The 18,273-nt window shown below is 43.3% G+C and overlaps 1 protein-coding gene across 1 annotated transcript in view; it reads left to right on the forward strand.

Annotated features, from left to right (window-relative positions):
* The window catches only part of MMGT1 (membrane magnesium transporter 1), a 167,133-nt gene extending 151,448 nt beyond the window's left edge, over positions 1–15,685 (forward strand). The window contains exon 4 of the mRNA XM_069612819.1: positions 11,789–15,685. Within this exon, the coding sequence (XP_069468920.1) occupies positions 11,789–11,951 (163 nt within the window). The 3' untranslated portion in view covers positions 11,952–15,685. The remainder of the gene's footprint in view (positions 1–11,788) is intronic.
* Positions 15,686–18,273: the final 2,588 nt, after the last annotated feature.

Genomic DNA, 18,273 nt, shown 5'->3' on the forward strand with positions numbered 1-18,273 from the left:
CAAGAAAGGTGCCATCGAGCTCATCCCCAAGAGGCTCCGGAGTATACTCAGGATACTTCCTCGTCAGAAAGAAGACTGGCAGTTGGCACCCCATCCTGGACCTACGTCGGTTGAACAAATACATCAAGGCACAGAAGTTCAGGATGGTGACTCTCCAGCACGTGCTGGGACAGCTGGAGGAGGGCGACTTCCTATCGTCGTTGGACTTGGAGGATGCTTACTTCCACATCCCCATCCTAAAAGGGCACCGAAAGTTCCTCAGCTCCGTAGTCCAAGGACGCCACCACCAATTCAGAGCTCTGCCATTCGGATTGAAGTTGGTACCTAGGGTGTTCACCAAGTGCTTAGCCCCAGTGGCGGCGCAGCTGCGTCTGCAGGGGATCCACGTCTACCCCTACCTGGACAACTGGCTCATCCGTGCAAGGACAAGAGAACTTGCCGTTGAGCACGCGGCGGAGACCGTCCGCTTACTCACGGAGCTGGGTTTCTCCAACTACCCGAAATCCCATTTGGTTCCGTCGCAGGTGGCACTGTTTCTGGGAGCGAAGCTCAATACAGTGGAACGATTGGCGTCTCCGTCGGAGGAAAGGACGAAGGCCATCTTAGGCAAGGTGCAGCGCCTGCTAGCCACGGACATGGCCAGGGTGAGATCCATCAAGTCCCTCCTCGGTATGATGTCCTCATGCATCTATCTAGTGCGCCTGTGCAGGCTACGGAGGCATCATCTACAGGAGTTCCTCGGCGCCCGCTGGATGCAAGCAGCGGGCAGCTTCGAAGACAAGATCCCGCTCAACGAGGTTTTCCGTCGGGCGATTCAGTGCTGGGGTCCCCGTGCACACCTCATGGCGGGCACAGACTTCCAGACCCCGGCACATCAGGAGACGACTGACTCCTCCCTGGACAGATGGGGTGCACACACCGGAGATCTCCACGCAAGAGGACTTTGGCTCCCAGAGGAGTGGTCTCTCCACATCAACATCTTGGAGCTCCGCGCCGTGTTCTGGGCGCTCAAGTCGTTCCTCCCGTCCCTCAAGGGCAAGGTCGTGAGGATCTTCACCGACAACACCACCACGATGTTCTACATCCGGAAGCAGGGAGGCACCAGAACCCCAGCCCTAGCCAAGGAGGCCAAGGATCTGTGGCACTGGGCCGTCGCCCAGGGGATGTTTCTGGTTCCCTTCCATCTGGCAGGAATAAAAAACACCATTGCCGACTCAGCAGGGAGCTGCGCTCGTGCCACGAGTGGGAACTACGCCAGGATCAAGTGGATCGGCTCTTCCAACGATGGGGCAAACCCCAGATTGACCTGTTCGCGACGGCGACGAACTGAAGTGCCAGAGGTTCGCCAGCCGGTTCCCCCGTGCACAGAAGATCAACCCTCTACGGATTACGGCACCTCAAGTGCTAACATACCTACTGTCGCTGGCCAAAGCTGGACTAGCTCACGCTTCCATCAAGATACATCTGGGAGCGATCTCCCGATACACCAGAACTGCAGGATGGCCGTCTTTGTGGTCTCATCGACTGGTGAAGGAATTTATGAAGGGACTGTTCCGATCGTTCCCGCCGGTGAAGGCTCCAGCCCGGCATGGGAGCTCAATGTGGTGCTAACCAGGCTCATGGGGCCGCCATTCGAGCCTTTGCATTCGGCTCTGTTGAAGTTCCTGTTGTGGAAGACGGCGTTCCTTGTGGCCATCACAACCGCACGACGCGTGGGAGAGATTCAGGCCCTATCCTGCAAGCCTCCATAGTTGACTTTTCACGATACGAGGGTGGTGCTGAGGACTCACCCCTCTTTCATGCCCAAGGGGCCGTCGGACTTCCATCTTAACGAGCCCTTGGTGTTGCCAGTTTTCTTTCCGTCGGCTTCGTCGCCGGCCGAGAGGACTTTGCGCTCGCTGGATGTAGCTAGAGCGCTGAAGTTCTACGTGGACCGAACGAAGAGTTTTCAGAAGACATCACAGCTGTTTGAACTTTGGACCTGTGAACCAAGGGAAGGCTCTGTTGAAGGCTTCCATTTGCAGATGGCTCTACGGCTGCATCGTGCACTGTCATCGGTTGGCCAACCGACCGTTGCCTGGCCGTCCGAGAGCCCATTCCACCAGAGCGATCGCTGCTACTACGGCCTTCTTGTCTGGTGTGCCCTTGCTGGACATCTGCAGGCTGCTACGTGGAGGTCGACGCACACCTTCACGAGATTCTACTGCGTCGACCGGGATCGAAGGGAGGAGTCCAGAGTCGGCCAAGCAGTGCTGCGCAACCTGTTCGCCTGAAGGTGGGCCTGGTGAGGAGGTAAGAGTTGCTTAATGTGGAGTTTGTGTAATGCTTAATGTTGAGCCTTTTTCCACCTCCCGTGGTTGTGCATGTGTGTACTGCTATGTATTCTTATATTCATGAGCATGTGAATCCATGCCAGACCCCATGCTGGAGAAGGAACAAGTTACTTACCTGTAACTGTTGTTCTCCAACATGGGTCTGGCATGGATTCACATGCGAACCCTCCCTCCTTCCCCTCTGCGGCTCTTCACTTGGTCATGCTGCCACTTTACAGGCTACCAAATCTGAGGATGGCTGCCAGGGGAAGGGCTTAGGGAGAGGGCAGTCATTGACTGGGGGCAGTATCATCCAGAGACCAGTGATTGGTTACTACTAAGAAAGACAGTTCAGAAACGAAACTGATACTGATTTTTTTTCTTTACCGAGGATGCCCAGCCTGACGGGGAATATTCATGAGCATGTGAATCCATGCCAGACCCATGCTGGAGAACAACAGTTACAGGTAAGTAACTTGTTCCTTATCAAATGTCTGGCGCGCTTGTCAGAACGCCCCGGTGTCCCCAGCTGCTTTGGGCAGACTTGCTGGTCTCTTCCGGCGTTTCTGCCACTTCCCGCGCCTCGTGGAACAGCTGCTTCATTTGCTTTCCACTCTTGAGTCTGCAGAGGTCTCGTGCGTTCTGTGCGGCTCTGTGGTCACACGCTGGTTTCCTCTCTCGGCCTGGACTGACTAACGCTGCCTCGAAGTGCACCCTGACAACCAGGAGCTTCTGGCTAGTTCCCTTAGTATCCACGTCTTTTCCTGCTAGTCTCTGGTGTCCCTCCCTCCTGTCCCGGTACCCTTCTCTGTGTGACTTGGGTTTGTGTGCCTCTGCACGGAGTTCACCGTCCCCTCCGGTACTGCTCGACTTTTAGTGCAATCACCATCTTTAAATGGCCTACGCACTATAGGGTTTGAAAAACTAGCCTGCATGTTGTGCTTCGGGCACCTGTCACTTTGCATAAACTCTCCTCCTTGTCTCCATACCCCAGTGATTATGGGAGTTGAGTCCATGGATTGCGTTGTGCTTTCAACTTTCTAATATTTTTTTCTTAGGATGTATGAGAGTTGTGGTTCTTTGGGCCAAAGGTGGTGGCGGCCTGATTAGGATATTACACAAAAAAGGCCTTGGAAAAAACGAAGTCCATGATGTTCTGGAAGCCACTGCTATTGGGAATGATGGGGAGGGCAGCCCTGTTGAAGAAGACGGTCCTCCCCACCTCCTGTATTACTTTACAGACATACCCTACAACATACCCAGTACATTTTATAAGAAGTTGAACACGATAGTACGGGAATTCCTGTGGGGGGGTGGGGATTCACTATTTCAGTCGGTACTGCGTGAACTCATCTGGATGGGGAAACCCTGGACCAAGGGTCTGCCCTCCCTGCTCACACTGGGGATAGTGCAATGGAAAAGGGCGTGGAATATCTAGAGAATCCAAGACCCATGCTCCTTGCGGGCCTCGTTGGTGCCAGACCAGAAGCCCTGGCCGCATACAGGAAGCACTGGGAAGCGAAAGGAGTGGCACAGATTGAAGACCTGTGGAGGGAAGGTTAATGGGTAGAGTTCAACACCCATACTGAAGAAAATGAAATTCACAAAGGACAGTTCATGTTACACAATGGCATGGTCCAGACTATCAAAAAGAGGTGGCTGGACCTCAGAGGAGGACGAACAGCAACTTGACCTAGATCAGTGGTATGACCTCTCCAAAGGGGGCTGGGGGGGCACACAACATAAAGACAGTATGAACAGCTCATGAAAACTAAAAACGCCAAGAAATTAAAGGTGCGGGACTAATGGGAGTCGAACTCCAGAAGCCCTTTACAGATCAGGAATGGTTGAGGGTTCTAAGATATGTAAAAATGGTCTCAAACGCAAGGTTCAAGCAGACGCAGCTCTGTCACCCACAAAGCATACCTCACCCCAAAAAGACTGTCCAAACATTTTTGGAAGACATCAAAGCAAGGGCGGTGTTGGGGGGGGTGCTAATGCATCAGTGGACACCGGAAAGCTACTTGCTGGGCCGATTCCGGCGGGGTGACAGAGGACACATATAGCCAAGATGAAGGATTTGATGTGTATTTTAGCAAAACGCTGGATTGCCATGGCATGGAAGAAATACACGGGTCCCAGAATAGAAGCATGGTGGGCCGACTTACATTGTTGGACGTTAGGAGAGACAGTAGTATGGACCAGCGCAGTACAGAGAGGCTCGGGAGAATTTAGTGATAAGCTAATGGCCTGGAACACACTCCTGCAAGACATGCTGCGACCCAAAGTTAAAAGTGAAGTCCAAGACCCGGAAGTGTCAAACAGCGGGGTTACAAACTCAAATGACCAAGAAGAGTCCTGATAGTGACGTTTAACCACCCAAGGGTGATATCCAAACTTTAGTGCACAAGACTGGGCATGTGGCCATACAGTCAGAACGAATACCCGAAATGGTCTATGGACAATCATGTGAGCGCCATGATCCAGAACCGTGAGAGACTTCCTCTGAGCAGTGCCATTAGTGTGTTTGTTAGTGTTGGTTTGTTGTGGTGTTTATGTTCAATGTTACAAAATACAATGAATAAAAAAAGGTGTTGGTGTCAGAGGGTCTTCCTCATGGAAAGAGGGCACACCACATCTTGACCAATGGAGCCAACGCATCTACCCGGTAGTTGTCTCCTCCCATGTGATCCTCTCTCATAAAACCGTCCCCTGGCCACATGAGAGGAGGTCCCAATCGGGGAATTTGTAATGAATCCATTAGATGTATCACATAACATTCAACCTAAAATCCACCAGGAAGCCAAAACAGACATTCTGCAGATTCCATTGAAATCAAAGGAGGGTCAGTAAAGAAAAGTAAACTTATCCCGACGGTGATCTTTGTTCTGCCATTGTGAAAAGTGTTTCTTCTTTATTCTTAGTCTGCAAATGTATTGCTAGTGCTCATCCGCCAGGACTTTATACTAAGATTGCAAAGGTAGACCTGGAGTTCTAATGCTCCTACTGATAATCCTGAGCAGACAAAATGTCTTTAGGTCACAGCTAACCATGCCAAAAGGAATCCCCACGTTAACAGAAAGGACTGGATACTTGATAACACATATACAAAAGTTCCATGTTGGCTCTCCCAGTAGAATTGCTAGATCCCTCCTGGTGCACCAAAGGCCAAATTTGACCAACAATAAGGAGTCTCATACGATGTGTATGATGGGATACCAGAACTAGCCAATTGAAATGGTAGAGGGCTGTTGCCCTAGTAAATACATGTGCCTATTGTATTGGACATTGAAAAGGTTGCTTATTAATTTGTGAGAATATTTACAATACACTCTGCCGAATTAAAATAATTGTACAATTGATTTGATATCGAAAATTAAAGTATAATAATGGAGAAAAAGGAAGCAGGGCATTACGTAAACAAATAACCATAAAGTTCGGGAATCATACAAAATTGAAGACCTGTACAGCAGGGCGTAATATGTGATGCAATCATAATCACGTGTGAGTTTCTCTTCGACAATAGGAAAGCGGGGGACAAGTAAATATTTTATTTTTTTTTTTAAAGGAAAGGACCCTGTAGCGCCGGTTCCCTTCCATGTGGGTGAAGGAATCCAGCGTTGCAGATGGATGGCGAGGCAGCGGCACACTTTGCTGTGTGCCACCAGAAGTTAAGGGGGTGGTGGTCGACAGGTTGTCTGAAATGACCACGGGAGGAAAAATCCAAAGTTATTTTCGAAAAAAAGAAATTGGGTTATTTCTCCCCCTGTCATTTCGGATTAGATTAAATCACTGTAATCCCTAAAGACTGTGGTCTCAACTAAAAACTCTAAAGAATTTTGGAAGATAGTGGCTAGCGGAGGTATAAGCAGGCATACAACATCAGATTTAAAAATAGCTGAAGATTGCTACTTTTTAAATTCATTTTTTTAAGGCCTCTTCATAGGTGGGAGGAAGCAAGTATGCATGAGGAGAATTAACACTGCAACCGTGCACACAGTTGCTGAAGTAATGTTTTGTACTACTATACAAATATTAAAAGCAATAAAGTCACAAAAAGGCAAAGCTCCTGGTCCTGATAAGAACCCAATGTAGATGTATTGATTAGCTAACCTGTGATTTTGGGTTCTCTTTCTAACTAAATTCTCTAACTGGTTGAGTTTCACAAGCACACTAATAGTTTAGATATTCCTGTTTTTAAGAAAAGGACGCACATGAGCCCTTGTATTACCACCTTATTTCTTTGTTTAGTAGTTTAAAGCAAAAAATTCTCTTAAACCACCTAGAAAATTGTGGCCATTTAGAAAATATATTTTCTTGTCTGCAGGCTGGATTCTGGAGTGGGGTAAACGCAATGGAGCAAGTATTTTGTTTGTTTTTACTCACTGAAATGTGGTGTTTTGAGAAGAGAATGCATTATATATTGTTCATCGATCTAAAAACTGCTTTAGATGCCGTCCCCTGTAACAAACTGTGGATTGTGTTGTCTCAGTCAGGAATGTTCCTCACTGCGGGAGTGGTGATGAATGGGGAGATAGCTTAGGATATCTGGCCCTTATAGGAAAGAAATATGCCACAATCTGATTTGGTCCAGGAGGTGAAATAACTAGGCGATTCCCAGTACACCAGTGCTTAATTTGTGGGTGTGTTTGCTGAGGCGGAATCTTGGGACTTATTTTTGAGCAATGGCACTTATTGTCTCACACTTAGTTCAACTAGAATGTGGTTTTCTGGCAATTCTTTTAGCCGTTAGTCTGTTCTAGTAACACAAAGCAACATCAGTGTGGACAAGCCATGAGCTTGTGCATCCCGCTTTGGCTCACTGATATTCATGATCCTGAATGAGCCAGGCTGGTGGTGCAGTGTTAGTTATCCAAATTTGAATGAAAAGCATGCGCCAGAGAGTGATTACTCTAGGCGCAGTGTCTCCTTGAATTGCTCTCAATTTCTATTTGTATGAAACTCGCCTGGCCAGCACTATTTCGACCCAAATGAGTGAACTCGTTGTGCTGCAAAGTTCTCTCTCCCCGTTAAACACTAGACTACAAAGCTGTATAATTGCCCATTGGCCTTTCATCATAAAACATTGAAGACTTATCTTTGGTTAGAGGCTGTGCTGTCAACAGTCCGTTACAATGGCTGGGACTAATCAAGCAACTATTGGCAGAACTACCAGAACTGTAGTAAAAATCCACAGGTTCGAAAAAACCAGCGTCTAGTGAACAGGCGTTGCCACCTGGTCTGCAGCTCTTCTTCCCCCCCCTCTAAATAAATAAATGGGCATAGTTGGCACAGCCCAGCATGGGCTGAGGCACTTGGTATTGTAGGGGGCCACAGGAGGAGGACCCGGCTGGCTTTCGAGGCAGGCACTAGAAAGCATGAATATCCTTTATAATTTGGCATTGCGCAGTCAGCGTCGCTGCACTGCCCCAGTGGGCAGAAATAAGGTGTTTTGATTTAAGGCACAGTAGTGAAGGCGGTGCCATTGTGCTGAAAGTGGGTGGTGGTCCTTAGAAAGTGGATACTGGAGCACACGCCCGTTTTGCCCATGCTTTAAGATGTTTCTGTACACGGATGCACCAACATGACGTACGTATAAGTATGGGGCACACAGGTCATGACGCATACACACACACAGTTCACTTCTTTGCAATTTTCAAAGAGGACACATTTGCAGTGAACGTGGCAAAATGAGCACCGTACTAAATTAACCATGATCCTCTAAGTATGCTTTGGAGAAAATTAACATTTTAGTATGCATGCACGTACCCACTACTTAGTGCCTACACCCGCAAGCAATCATGCTTAATAAACAACCGTACATTGCATTTTAATGTAAACGACTCGCAAGTTTAATTCTGCGTTTTTCAATTTCCGAGCGCTAGGCAGTAGCTCAAGACTCCCTTTCTGGCCGTAGGCTGCTCTTACGGTACATTTTGACAAATACATTTTAATCAGTCTTTTTAAACACAGGTTGCGTTTTGGAAAGTTTATAATGGTACTTTACACTAGAATTCCCACGTGCAATTTGGGCAGGGTATTATCTTTATAGCTTTACACGTGGGCATAATCGAACAGTACCTGTGTTTCAGCATTTGGAGTAACATTATGGAAACTCTGGAAAAATGCATAGTGGTTCAGGCGCATATTTGAAGTTGCAAACTAACTATACCCTTTGGGGGAGGAGGGCTTTGGAAAATTAAAATACGCTGCGCTATGGGTGAGGTATTCATTCTGCGAAGATTAAATGGCAAGGTGTTTTATAAAAGTGTCTTTAAATGTACAAAGTGGAATTGCACAGTGTGGTGACCGAAGCATTCGGAATGAAGGTAATGTGTGATAAGAGATGCATTATGGGTGATACCAATGATTAGTACAGTCTTATTTAAGGGAAATGGTAAAGTGTGCAGTGCAACAGTTCACAGCTTCCAAAGCACGTGATTATCATTTAAAGTGTTCCTGCAATGCCCTTCCTTTAAATGGAACATGTATACAGCACTGGCATTACCCTGCAAATCTCCATGCATTGAAGAGGGATAAACCAATCTTGTCAGTGACTGCTCAGGATTTATTCAGTGTGATTTGGGTTATGAAGCTAGTAGCGGGATGACGCCAAACCTATGGTGAGAGGAGCCCCTTACCCCTTTCACTTTAGTGCAACCCCCATCTATCTTCCAGTTGACAGAGGAGTCTGGCTTCTTTTAAATCATCTTCACCTGTCAGTGTTACTCCTATGAGTGGGGGTCGTTTTACACCTACTTGGGGGTGATAAGATTTTAGTGAAGGCGGCGTGACAATCATTTTTCCCATTGCAGGATAAGGTTTGCGTTTTCCACACTACGTTCTTTCCCTATTGGAATTACTTGGCCCATTGGCACTGAGCAGCTAATCTAAAATACAGACTCGGTTGTGGAGAAAACTTAATCAAATGTCGTCCCTATTGAACTTAACTAGTCTCGCATCCTGGGTGCAGCTTTGTGGCATTGCTCAGGAATTAATTTACGACCGACCTCCTCCAGAAGGTCACGGTGGCAGCTCGGAGGTGCTCGACGCTCGCAGAGCGGCTAGGGCAGTGCACTGTCTACACAGGCAAGACGGCACAGGCGTCTCTCGCACCTGCTACTGGCTGTGGCTGCACATGCGAGAGAGCACAGAGCACGTGTGTTTAAGGCCTGGGCGGTGGCTCCCTGCAATGCGCAAGCGCAGCCACGGTCAGCAGCAGCACAAGTAAGATGCAGCCTAGCCCAGGAGGCAGCAATGTGATTCCCATTTAATTTATAATTTAAATGGGATCTAATCACGAACGTTGCTGCCTTCTGGCCTGCCTGTGTCGACGTGTATAAAGAATATTTGATTCCAGCAGTGGTCATGTTCAGGGATAGCCTTTGATTGTAGCCCCTTGATCTTCATCCAGGGCTATAATCGAAGGATCCGGGTCTATAGCCCACCCCCCCCTACCAAGATCCCTCCTAGCGACACCCCTGCGTCCAACAAGACTAGTACAATGCTATGCTGTTTAGATTTTAAGGCTGATGTGACTACATAGCGGTAATTGGATTTGATCAAGCCTGTCTCCTCCAAGTAATTATATACAAAAATGGGAGGTGGTACTTTTAAGTTTCATTTTACCCTAAATGGTTGAAGGGCCCTTTTTTATTTGATTTCATTATTTTCGTAATCTATGGCTAGTGTGGAGGATCTATGGCACTTACTATTGATCTGTCATAAATGTATATGTACACCTGTAGGGAATGGTTGAGACTAATTTAATTTTTCTTTCAAGAGCTATAATGTTACTCGAACAAGGTGGATACCATTATTATTTTATGCATCTCAAGTTACTTAGCGAAGGCCTGGAAAAATATTAAAAACTGAAGGTCTCAATAGTTACTAGGTTGTAAAAGCTCACATGATTTTTTTGCATAGAACGGTTTGTTATGATTGTGATTCAATGAAACGGATAAGTGGGATGCAAATTGTATTGGTTGTAAGCAATTTGTACATTTGATTTTGGATTTTATAATGCTATTAATGTTTATACTGTGGTTGTCCAATTTCTAACTGATAAGATTTGTGATGTTAATCAGCACTGCTTAATGTCACGAGGAATTGCCTAAAGTTAGCAGGGGGACAGTTGACCTGCAAGTTAATGGCACCCTCCACTGGTGGAAAGGCTGTTGTGGTAGCCTACTGTCTTGACTCTGTTGTGGGCAAATGGTGCTTGTGAATTTAGGTATGTTGGCTCCAATCTATAACCTACCTCTTTGAGGATGAGGGTGGAGGGAGACACTGCACAAAATTATAAATCTGCAACAGTTTTATTTTTATTTTTAAATGTTGCTTACCTGCAACAATACGTTTGCAGCTTGGTACTGGTTTATAGATGCACTTGCAACCTACCTAGCCTGCAGATATCTTACTAGAGTTTAGCTGTTGAAATTGGATGCTTGACACTAAACCAAGCTGAGCAGTGTGCCAAGGTGCACACACAGTTTGCAATATTAGTTTTATTACAACAATACCCCATAGTCGATGCTTTTATGTCTTAATAGAAGTAATTATTCTGGAACAAGGACTAGATGGATGGATATGCACAGCTTGTGCATCTATAAAACATATCGTGCTTAAAACTTGTTAAAGGTAAGTAACATACTTACCTTGCTTCACCTATGCTCCCTCCTTGTTTCCTTTATTTGATCCCTATTTAAAACTGCTATAATTCTGTCCACTCCTTAACTACATTGCTTCTGTCTACACATGGAGTACTGTGTTTTTGCCATCTGGGCTTGTTTGCTTATTCATTCTTCCATCTCATGTACTGCTTAGCTATTGCTCACTCTACATTTCTTCCCATAACCCCCAAGACTTGTTCCTAAAGATTTGCCATGACTGGGACAAGTGCCCTTTCGTCTAAAAAAAAAAAAAATCAAGTTCTGTAAGGCCATAATGCACTCCTCTTAAAGTGAACTGACCTACCTCAACCACATTGGACTGTTGGTACCTTTCTTTACTTACCTTCCCTCCTGAAGTGTTTTGAAGTAGCCAATAGGCAGTATGAGCAGGACACAAAAACATGTCCATCTCCTTCAGGTCTGTACCACTTCCACCCCGTTTCACTCGCATGTGTTTCCTTTCACTGAGTCGTGTCTTCACCACTGTTGCACCTCCCTTGTCCCTTCCCCACCTTGATGGTCCACCTAGCCCTGCCCATTTGCCTTGCTTCCAGCCTGTCTGGTTAAGCTATGTTGTAATTTCTTCTCAATTTAACTTGCTTCCTCTTCATCTGCTTTGTTTGCCAATCACCTTGCTTTCCATGTCTCCTGATCTTACCCACCTCCCCTTTCCAGATAACGTGTTCTCTTGAAAAGAATGTTTTATGAATTGTCAATAGGACAATTATACTTAACGTCTGCAGTACTTGTTTCTGTTTTGTAATGGTGTTTTGCAGCCTCTAAATGTGTTTTTCTCTTTTAAAGGACATTTGACACTTTACGGAATCATCCATCGTTTTATGTATTTAATCATCGTGGTAGAGTTTTGTTCCAGCCGCCAGATTTGGAGGATTCCCTTTCAAGCCAAGCTACTTTTCCATCCAACTCATCACTGAAGTTACGAAAACTTGAACCTCTGCGCCGTTAAGATTTTTACAAAGGCGACTAGGAAAGGACACTGAGAACCTTGCCGTTTGGGATGTAAACACTTGATTTTTTATTTTTCTGGAGCAGTATTTATATTGATCTTCCAGAGTTTATAAAACAATTAATGACTAAGGACCTTCTTTGTACACTGTTAAAGAAAATGACTGAATTGTGGAATAGCAATGCAGTGTAACTTATTGATACAATTATGCTGTGAACATGTATTTGATCTTTCATACATTGAACAATGTTGCATTTTTTAAGTTCTGCATATTTTGTATGTAAATATAAGCATTCTCATTGAAATTAATTTTCTTAGACTGAAAGGGAGAATTATTTCTTGCAGTTCTTGGGTTTGTTGACATGCATTGTATTTTGGAACTTCATTTGAAATTGATTTATTTAAAACGGTGGAACTCATTTTCAGTTAAGCTAAAGATCGCAATCGCCTTTCGTCATGTGCTACTGAGTAGTACTGTTATTTTTTTGTGGGAGTGGGTGGGTGGCGATATCTGGCCAATGAGGTAAATTAAAAGTATGTAACTGTTCATTGATTTAGTCAACCTTGGCAGCTTTACTCCCGAAACAATGTTGCTTAATCTGAGAGCCTTACTGCATGTTTATTGACTGAGTATTTTATTAATATTGCACATCGTGTTTTTCTGAAGACTACTGCCACTACAACAAATTATGCCGAAAACCCTATGTGTTTTATTTAAAATAGTAACTGCAGTTTTACCCATTTCTCTTTAGCAATATTCTCTTCTCGATTTTAAAGAGGTTAAGCAAAATCATATTGTATAAAGTTGTGTATTTATACACATTTACTTTTACTAACAACGTAGCGTGCAAAACACCATTTGCATTGTTTTCATTGTTACCCTATTCTGGAGCAAGCTTTCATTTATTACATATAATTCACTGCCTGGGGTCAAGGAGTACAATGTTTGGGTGCATAAACCTTTCATAGGAAATTCAAGCAGTAGGGAAAACTTGGCGATTGATCCCAAAGTGTTTTTCAAAGCGCTGTTCACAGGTGTCTGAGCATGTGGCACTACACCTTTACTGATCGTTCCATACCTGACTGGGTCTGTTGTTCGTAAATGAAGGACAATAGGCATGTCAGTTTATGTGGATCACATGTAAATATAGCACTAAACAGTTATTGTTTTTATCAGCTGAAATACATTTTTTTGTAAATGAATTGATTGTAGATATTCTTAATGGGCTCTTCGTACAATAGCTCCTGCCCTAGATGGATATACAGAAAGGACATACCAGATACAATATCGAACACTGTTAATTGTTGCCTGCACATTAAAATGTCGATTTTGCAGTTGGACCTTGTGGGTCTATCCAGCATGTTGTCGTGCATTTGAAAATCTATTAACTGGTTGGTTATTTTTTAATAAAAGAAAGCTGCTGAAAGGAGAAACCTTTTTTATTGCTTATGTGAACCAACGTTAGGGGCCCAAATGTTCATCTTTTATAGAGCAAAAAAAGTAGGTTTCCTTAAATATCAGTTGTTCCAAAGACCTACAAGATGTTGGATACTATTTCTTGACACTGCTGTGAAAATGCACCGTTGTCTATAATGTTGTAAACTGTAATATGGCACATTTCATTAAATATCAACAATGCAACGCATCACCCCTAATCGTTTACCTTGATGAGCCATATTCAAACTACAGTGTGATTCCAAGCTGTTCAATAACCCGTTGGCTGCCATCTATCAAACAAATTCACTACTTAACGTGTTGAGAAAGCAAACCGGTGGTTCTGCCCTCCCTCTCAAAATGGAAATTTATATTTTTTCTCATCTAAAATGTTTGTTTATGCCCTGCCTTTATTTATTTTGAGTTTAAGTCAAACCGGCACTCTTGCAACCATCTCTGACATTTCTTAAATTGACTGGAAGCAAAACCAGTCTACCTGTACAAAGTACCTCAGTAAAAGTCTAAAACAAAGACATTGGGGGGGGGGGGGGGGGGTTGAGGGGTATGCACAGAGGAATATGCGTTACTGACAAATGGTGCTGCTTAGTATTCGCAATGGAAAGCAATGATGTTCATAGTTCACATTTTGAAGTGCAAATGAAAGTAGAGTATGTAAGTGCATCTATGTTATTGCTAAACACTCACTTTTATTGGGAGATATGGCAGTGGTGTCTGGGATACAAACGTGAGTCCTTAATGTGCTTAGTGAATTCCTAGCAGCGTACTGACCCCTTATTTTACCACTCCCTGTACACTAGAATGTGCAAGTGGCGATGTAAACAGTAGATGTAGTCCCACTGCTCACAAGTGGAAGGAGGAGGCATCAATTGCTCTGTAAACTAGCAAGTTTGATTCCAAGGGTGAAATTAATAAACAGTTGGAAAATATTGGCAACCTCATTGGGGTGTGGGACGTGATGATCCTTGGCAGCATGTTTTCACTAGGAGTAAGTGCTGCTACATGAACTTAATTCATGTTTTGAGCGTGGAATGGCATTGCAGTCTGTTTCAAGGAATTTGGTCTTGGGTTTAAGCGAGTGTTGGACACTCCCCTACAGCAGATACCATGCCAAAACACAGCAGTGGTGCAAAGCTTGTAACACATTGTACCCCCGTGGGGACTAAGTGACAGGAGAGAACTGCAGGTGGCAGTGAAGGTGATAATCCAGAAATCATACGAGGTAAGAGGAGGGGTTTCAGAACACTTGAAGAATGATTGGAAAAAGTGTCACTAATAGTCAATATAGCAAGATGTAAAGTCGTTTTGAGAGATCTGAGTGAGCATTGCATGACAGGAAGAACATGTGAATGATACCCACCCAGGTGTGGAATATTTAGTTGCATGTTATCCAGGGACCTCAAAGATTAAAAAGGCATGACCATTGCACGGCAGTTGATGGGCATGTGGGCAGGCTTGGGAGAGGGTCTGTCAGCAGACAGATGGGACTTGGTGCTACTAGATGATCATGTCGTCCTGTGGAAAGTTGGACAAGATAATGCAAGGCCTTTTAGTTCACAAACCTGGAAGGGACTACGTTTATATTCCAGAAAAAGGGTGTGTAAGCTAAAACTTGGTTACAGTAGGTTCTGCAATAAGATAACACATTTCCTCCGAAAGGCTGCCTGGAGTATAAATGGATGGTTTTGCAAACGTTTGTAAAATAATTTAAAATGTCCTTGGATGACAATGCAATAGATAATTTGAGATGCACAACCTGGTGTTGAATTAGACTGAACACTCGACCAATGTTGTGGATGTTGAAATGATCTGTTGCCGATAGCCATACCTGTTCGTCAAACATCTTGCTAATTTAATATTAATCTGTTAAAGGTTCATATTTTTTTGTGAAAAACCTGGCTGTATTAGATGTGCCTGTTTTTTCAGTGTAAAATTATATTTTGGAAGTTTATTTTCCAGTTGTATACTACACAAGAAAAATGAGCGGTAGGCAATTTAAATACTACAAGCAACATTTGCTTAATTCTTTTGGTATAAAGACATTTATTTTCACGTCCATGGTGGGCAGATCAAGACTCCTTCATGTATCAAAATTGCACTCCAGATGGTGTGAAGTAGCTTTGCACATAATGTTGGTTGACCTTATGTTCTCTGAAGTGAGATTAGAATAATTTTCTGTCAACGAGATCCGATATACACATGTAGAATATTTCTTGATGAACAAGATGTTTGACATTTCAATGATTTTGCAAAGAATAAAGAGCAAGTGCTTTTTCCTCGACGTTTGATATTTTTATTTTCACACTTTAAAATGTGGTTTGTATTGAGTTTATATTTTTCATCCAGACCTCTGTTACTCTTCTCCTATTAATTTCCGCCACCTGAGTTATTTTTCACTTGGAACAACCGTTGAGGCACATTACAAGATGGATTTAGAGATTTGCAAGGTCCCCAAACAGGGTCATGATGCTGGCATGGGTCTTGAGGCTTTCTTGTCTGTTGAGCACAACGTGGATAAACTATGGACCAGTGATGTGATGTGATGAGAGCAAACATATTTCTGGGATGCTTAGAGAGCTATGACGATCACAATACATCCACTGTGAAGAGTACTCTAAAGTAGTTTGGTCTGGTCACAGGAGATGAAGCATAGAATCCCAAAATGATAGACCTGATTGGAGACAGTTCATAAATGGTCTTCCAAAATGGCCAATTGTTTAATCCTAGTGTAAAGAGAGGCTGAAGAATGTACACCGGGCATTTAATAGGTGAAAGAATAGATTGAGTTGGGTGCATGTTTAGACAGACCCTCAAACTGAACTCCAATAGAAACGTTAATAGAAATAAAATTGCAGGAAGGACTATGAAGCATTTTCAGACCTTTTGCTTATTTCATGTACGTAAATGGCCTCAGAGTATATATGCTAGAATAGTGACTGCAAACATGCGAAGGTTAATTCAGGAAGTGCCAGGTTTTCAGACACTACATGAATTTGAGATGCTAGTTCTGTGGGGCCGTTGGGGTCCAGGGAGGAGGAGACCAACTTGTGTGTGTATGTGTAAGTGGTTTCCACAAACCTAGCTTAAACTCGCAGGTGAACATGCCAGATCAGTCTGGCTTTGACTGAACTGGTAAACTGTACAGATAATGCACATTAAACAGGAATGATGTCTAATGGATAAGTGGTGACCAGGGGAAGAGACTGAAACTGCAAACTGAATTAAATGTTCCATTTTATTATTGTTTGAATAAAAAATGTTCTTACAAAAGTAGTTCTCTAAAACATTATTCACTTCACTTCATTCATACTTAATTCATACAAAGACCTTCAAGCAGAAAACATTGTCATTTCGAAATCAAATCATCAGTGGCAGTCCTTTTTTATATCCACGAAGTTCTGTTCCAACTTTTCGTAACTTCCAATTTTTACTAATACTATTGTTACTATTAGTCCACACAATAAACCTTCATCAACTATAGGTGTCCTAGATTGTAAACAATAAGATTTCATACAGGACTTCAATATATGATAGTTTTGACATTAACAAGCATCTAGTAAATTCCTTCCAGACCATCTAGTAAATTCCTTCCAGATGGTTTGTATGCGGTGTCTTCAGGATATGTTAACAAAAATAGATCAATTTCTGATTTTCATTTTCTAAAAACCAACAAAAAGTCTCTGCATTAATATTGTGATAAAAAGTGTTGCAGTTCGCATCTCTTCATCCTGTACTTCAAATTATCTGATTTCTTTACTTCGTAGGGTAAAACCTCTGTCTAGTTGCTCATACCCAAGTCTTTCAATTTCTTTGCATGTGGGGAGCAGTTCTTTATCTTATTGTTCCAAACTCATTTTAAGAATCAATAGTATTTCTAAACTAAATTAAAATAAATTGGAAGTTACAAAAAGTTGGAGCAAAACTTTGTGGATATAAAAATTACTTCCACTGATGATTTGATTTAGAAATGACAGAATATTTTCTGCTTGAAGGTTTTTTATATGAATATTTTGTACAAATTAAGTATGAATGAAGTGAAGAGTGAATAATGTTTTAGAGAGCTACTGTTGGAAGATTTGTTTTTCAAACAATAATAAAATGGAATAACATGTAATTCAGTTTGTAGTTTCTCTTCCCCTGGTCACTTCTTATCCATTGAACATCATTCCTGTTTAATATACAATAGTACTACCCCAAGATGTTCATGAAGTAGGGGTTCGCACCATTTTGTTTTTGATAATGCACACATCCACACCCCAAGTGGGATTGTGCAAGCAGTATATACCGAAAAATACATATTTTAACATTTTATTGGATAAATGGACACTTTGTATAAAAAACAGTAAAAGCATTGCAAAGGCACACCAAAGACACTTTGAACCCCAGCTTCCAAAGTTGCAGCATTCACCATATATTAGCTACACAGTGATGGGATTAAAATGGAGAAATTATCTTGAAATATAAACGCAACCTTTAAAAGCTAATGTTTCAAATGAATTTCAATCTCAAAATGTTCAGCTCGGGTTCATGGACAAGTTGATCGATAATGTTTACAGTTACTTGGTCTAGAACCTTTCTCCATAGGGAATAACAGGACAAACTCAAAAGCTAAGGCGTTGTTGACACAAATGATGTTTGTTGAACAGGGCTCAGGAGCCAATAAGCTGGCAGCCAATTTAACGGATTCGAGTGAGGGGACGGGGAAGACTACTTGCAGTGAAGAATGCTGTGGGGAAAGACCCCATGGTCGCATGTGTAGAGGTCTGATTCAGCATCGTGATTGAGTGTAGCTAGGTGCCGGTTTCGGTCTTGGGTTGTGAAATCGAACCAGAAGGTGAAGGTGCCAGAATGGCATGGTCTTTGTCTGTG

Source organism: Ambystoma mexicanum, chromosome 5p (genome assembly GCF_040938575.1).
Source record: "Ambystoma mexicanum isolate Mex_15411 chromosome 5p, UKY_AmexF1_1, whole genome shotgun sequence".
In the NCBI taxonomy this organism is placed as follows: domain Eukaryota; kingdom Metazoa; phylum Chordata; class Amphibia; order Caudata; family Ambystomatidae; genus Ambystoma; species Ambystoma mexicanum.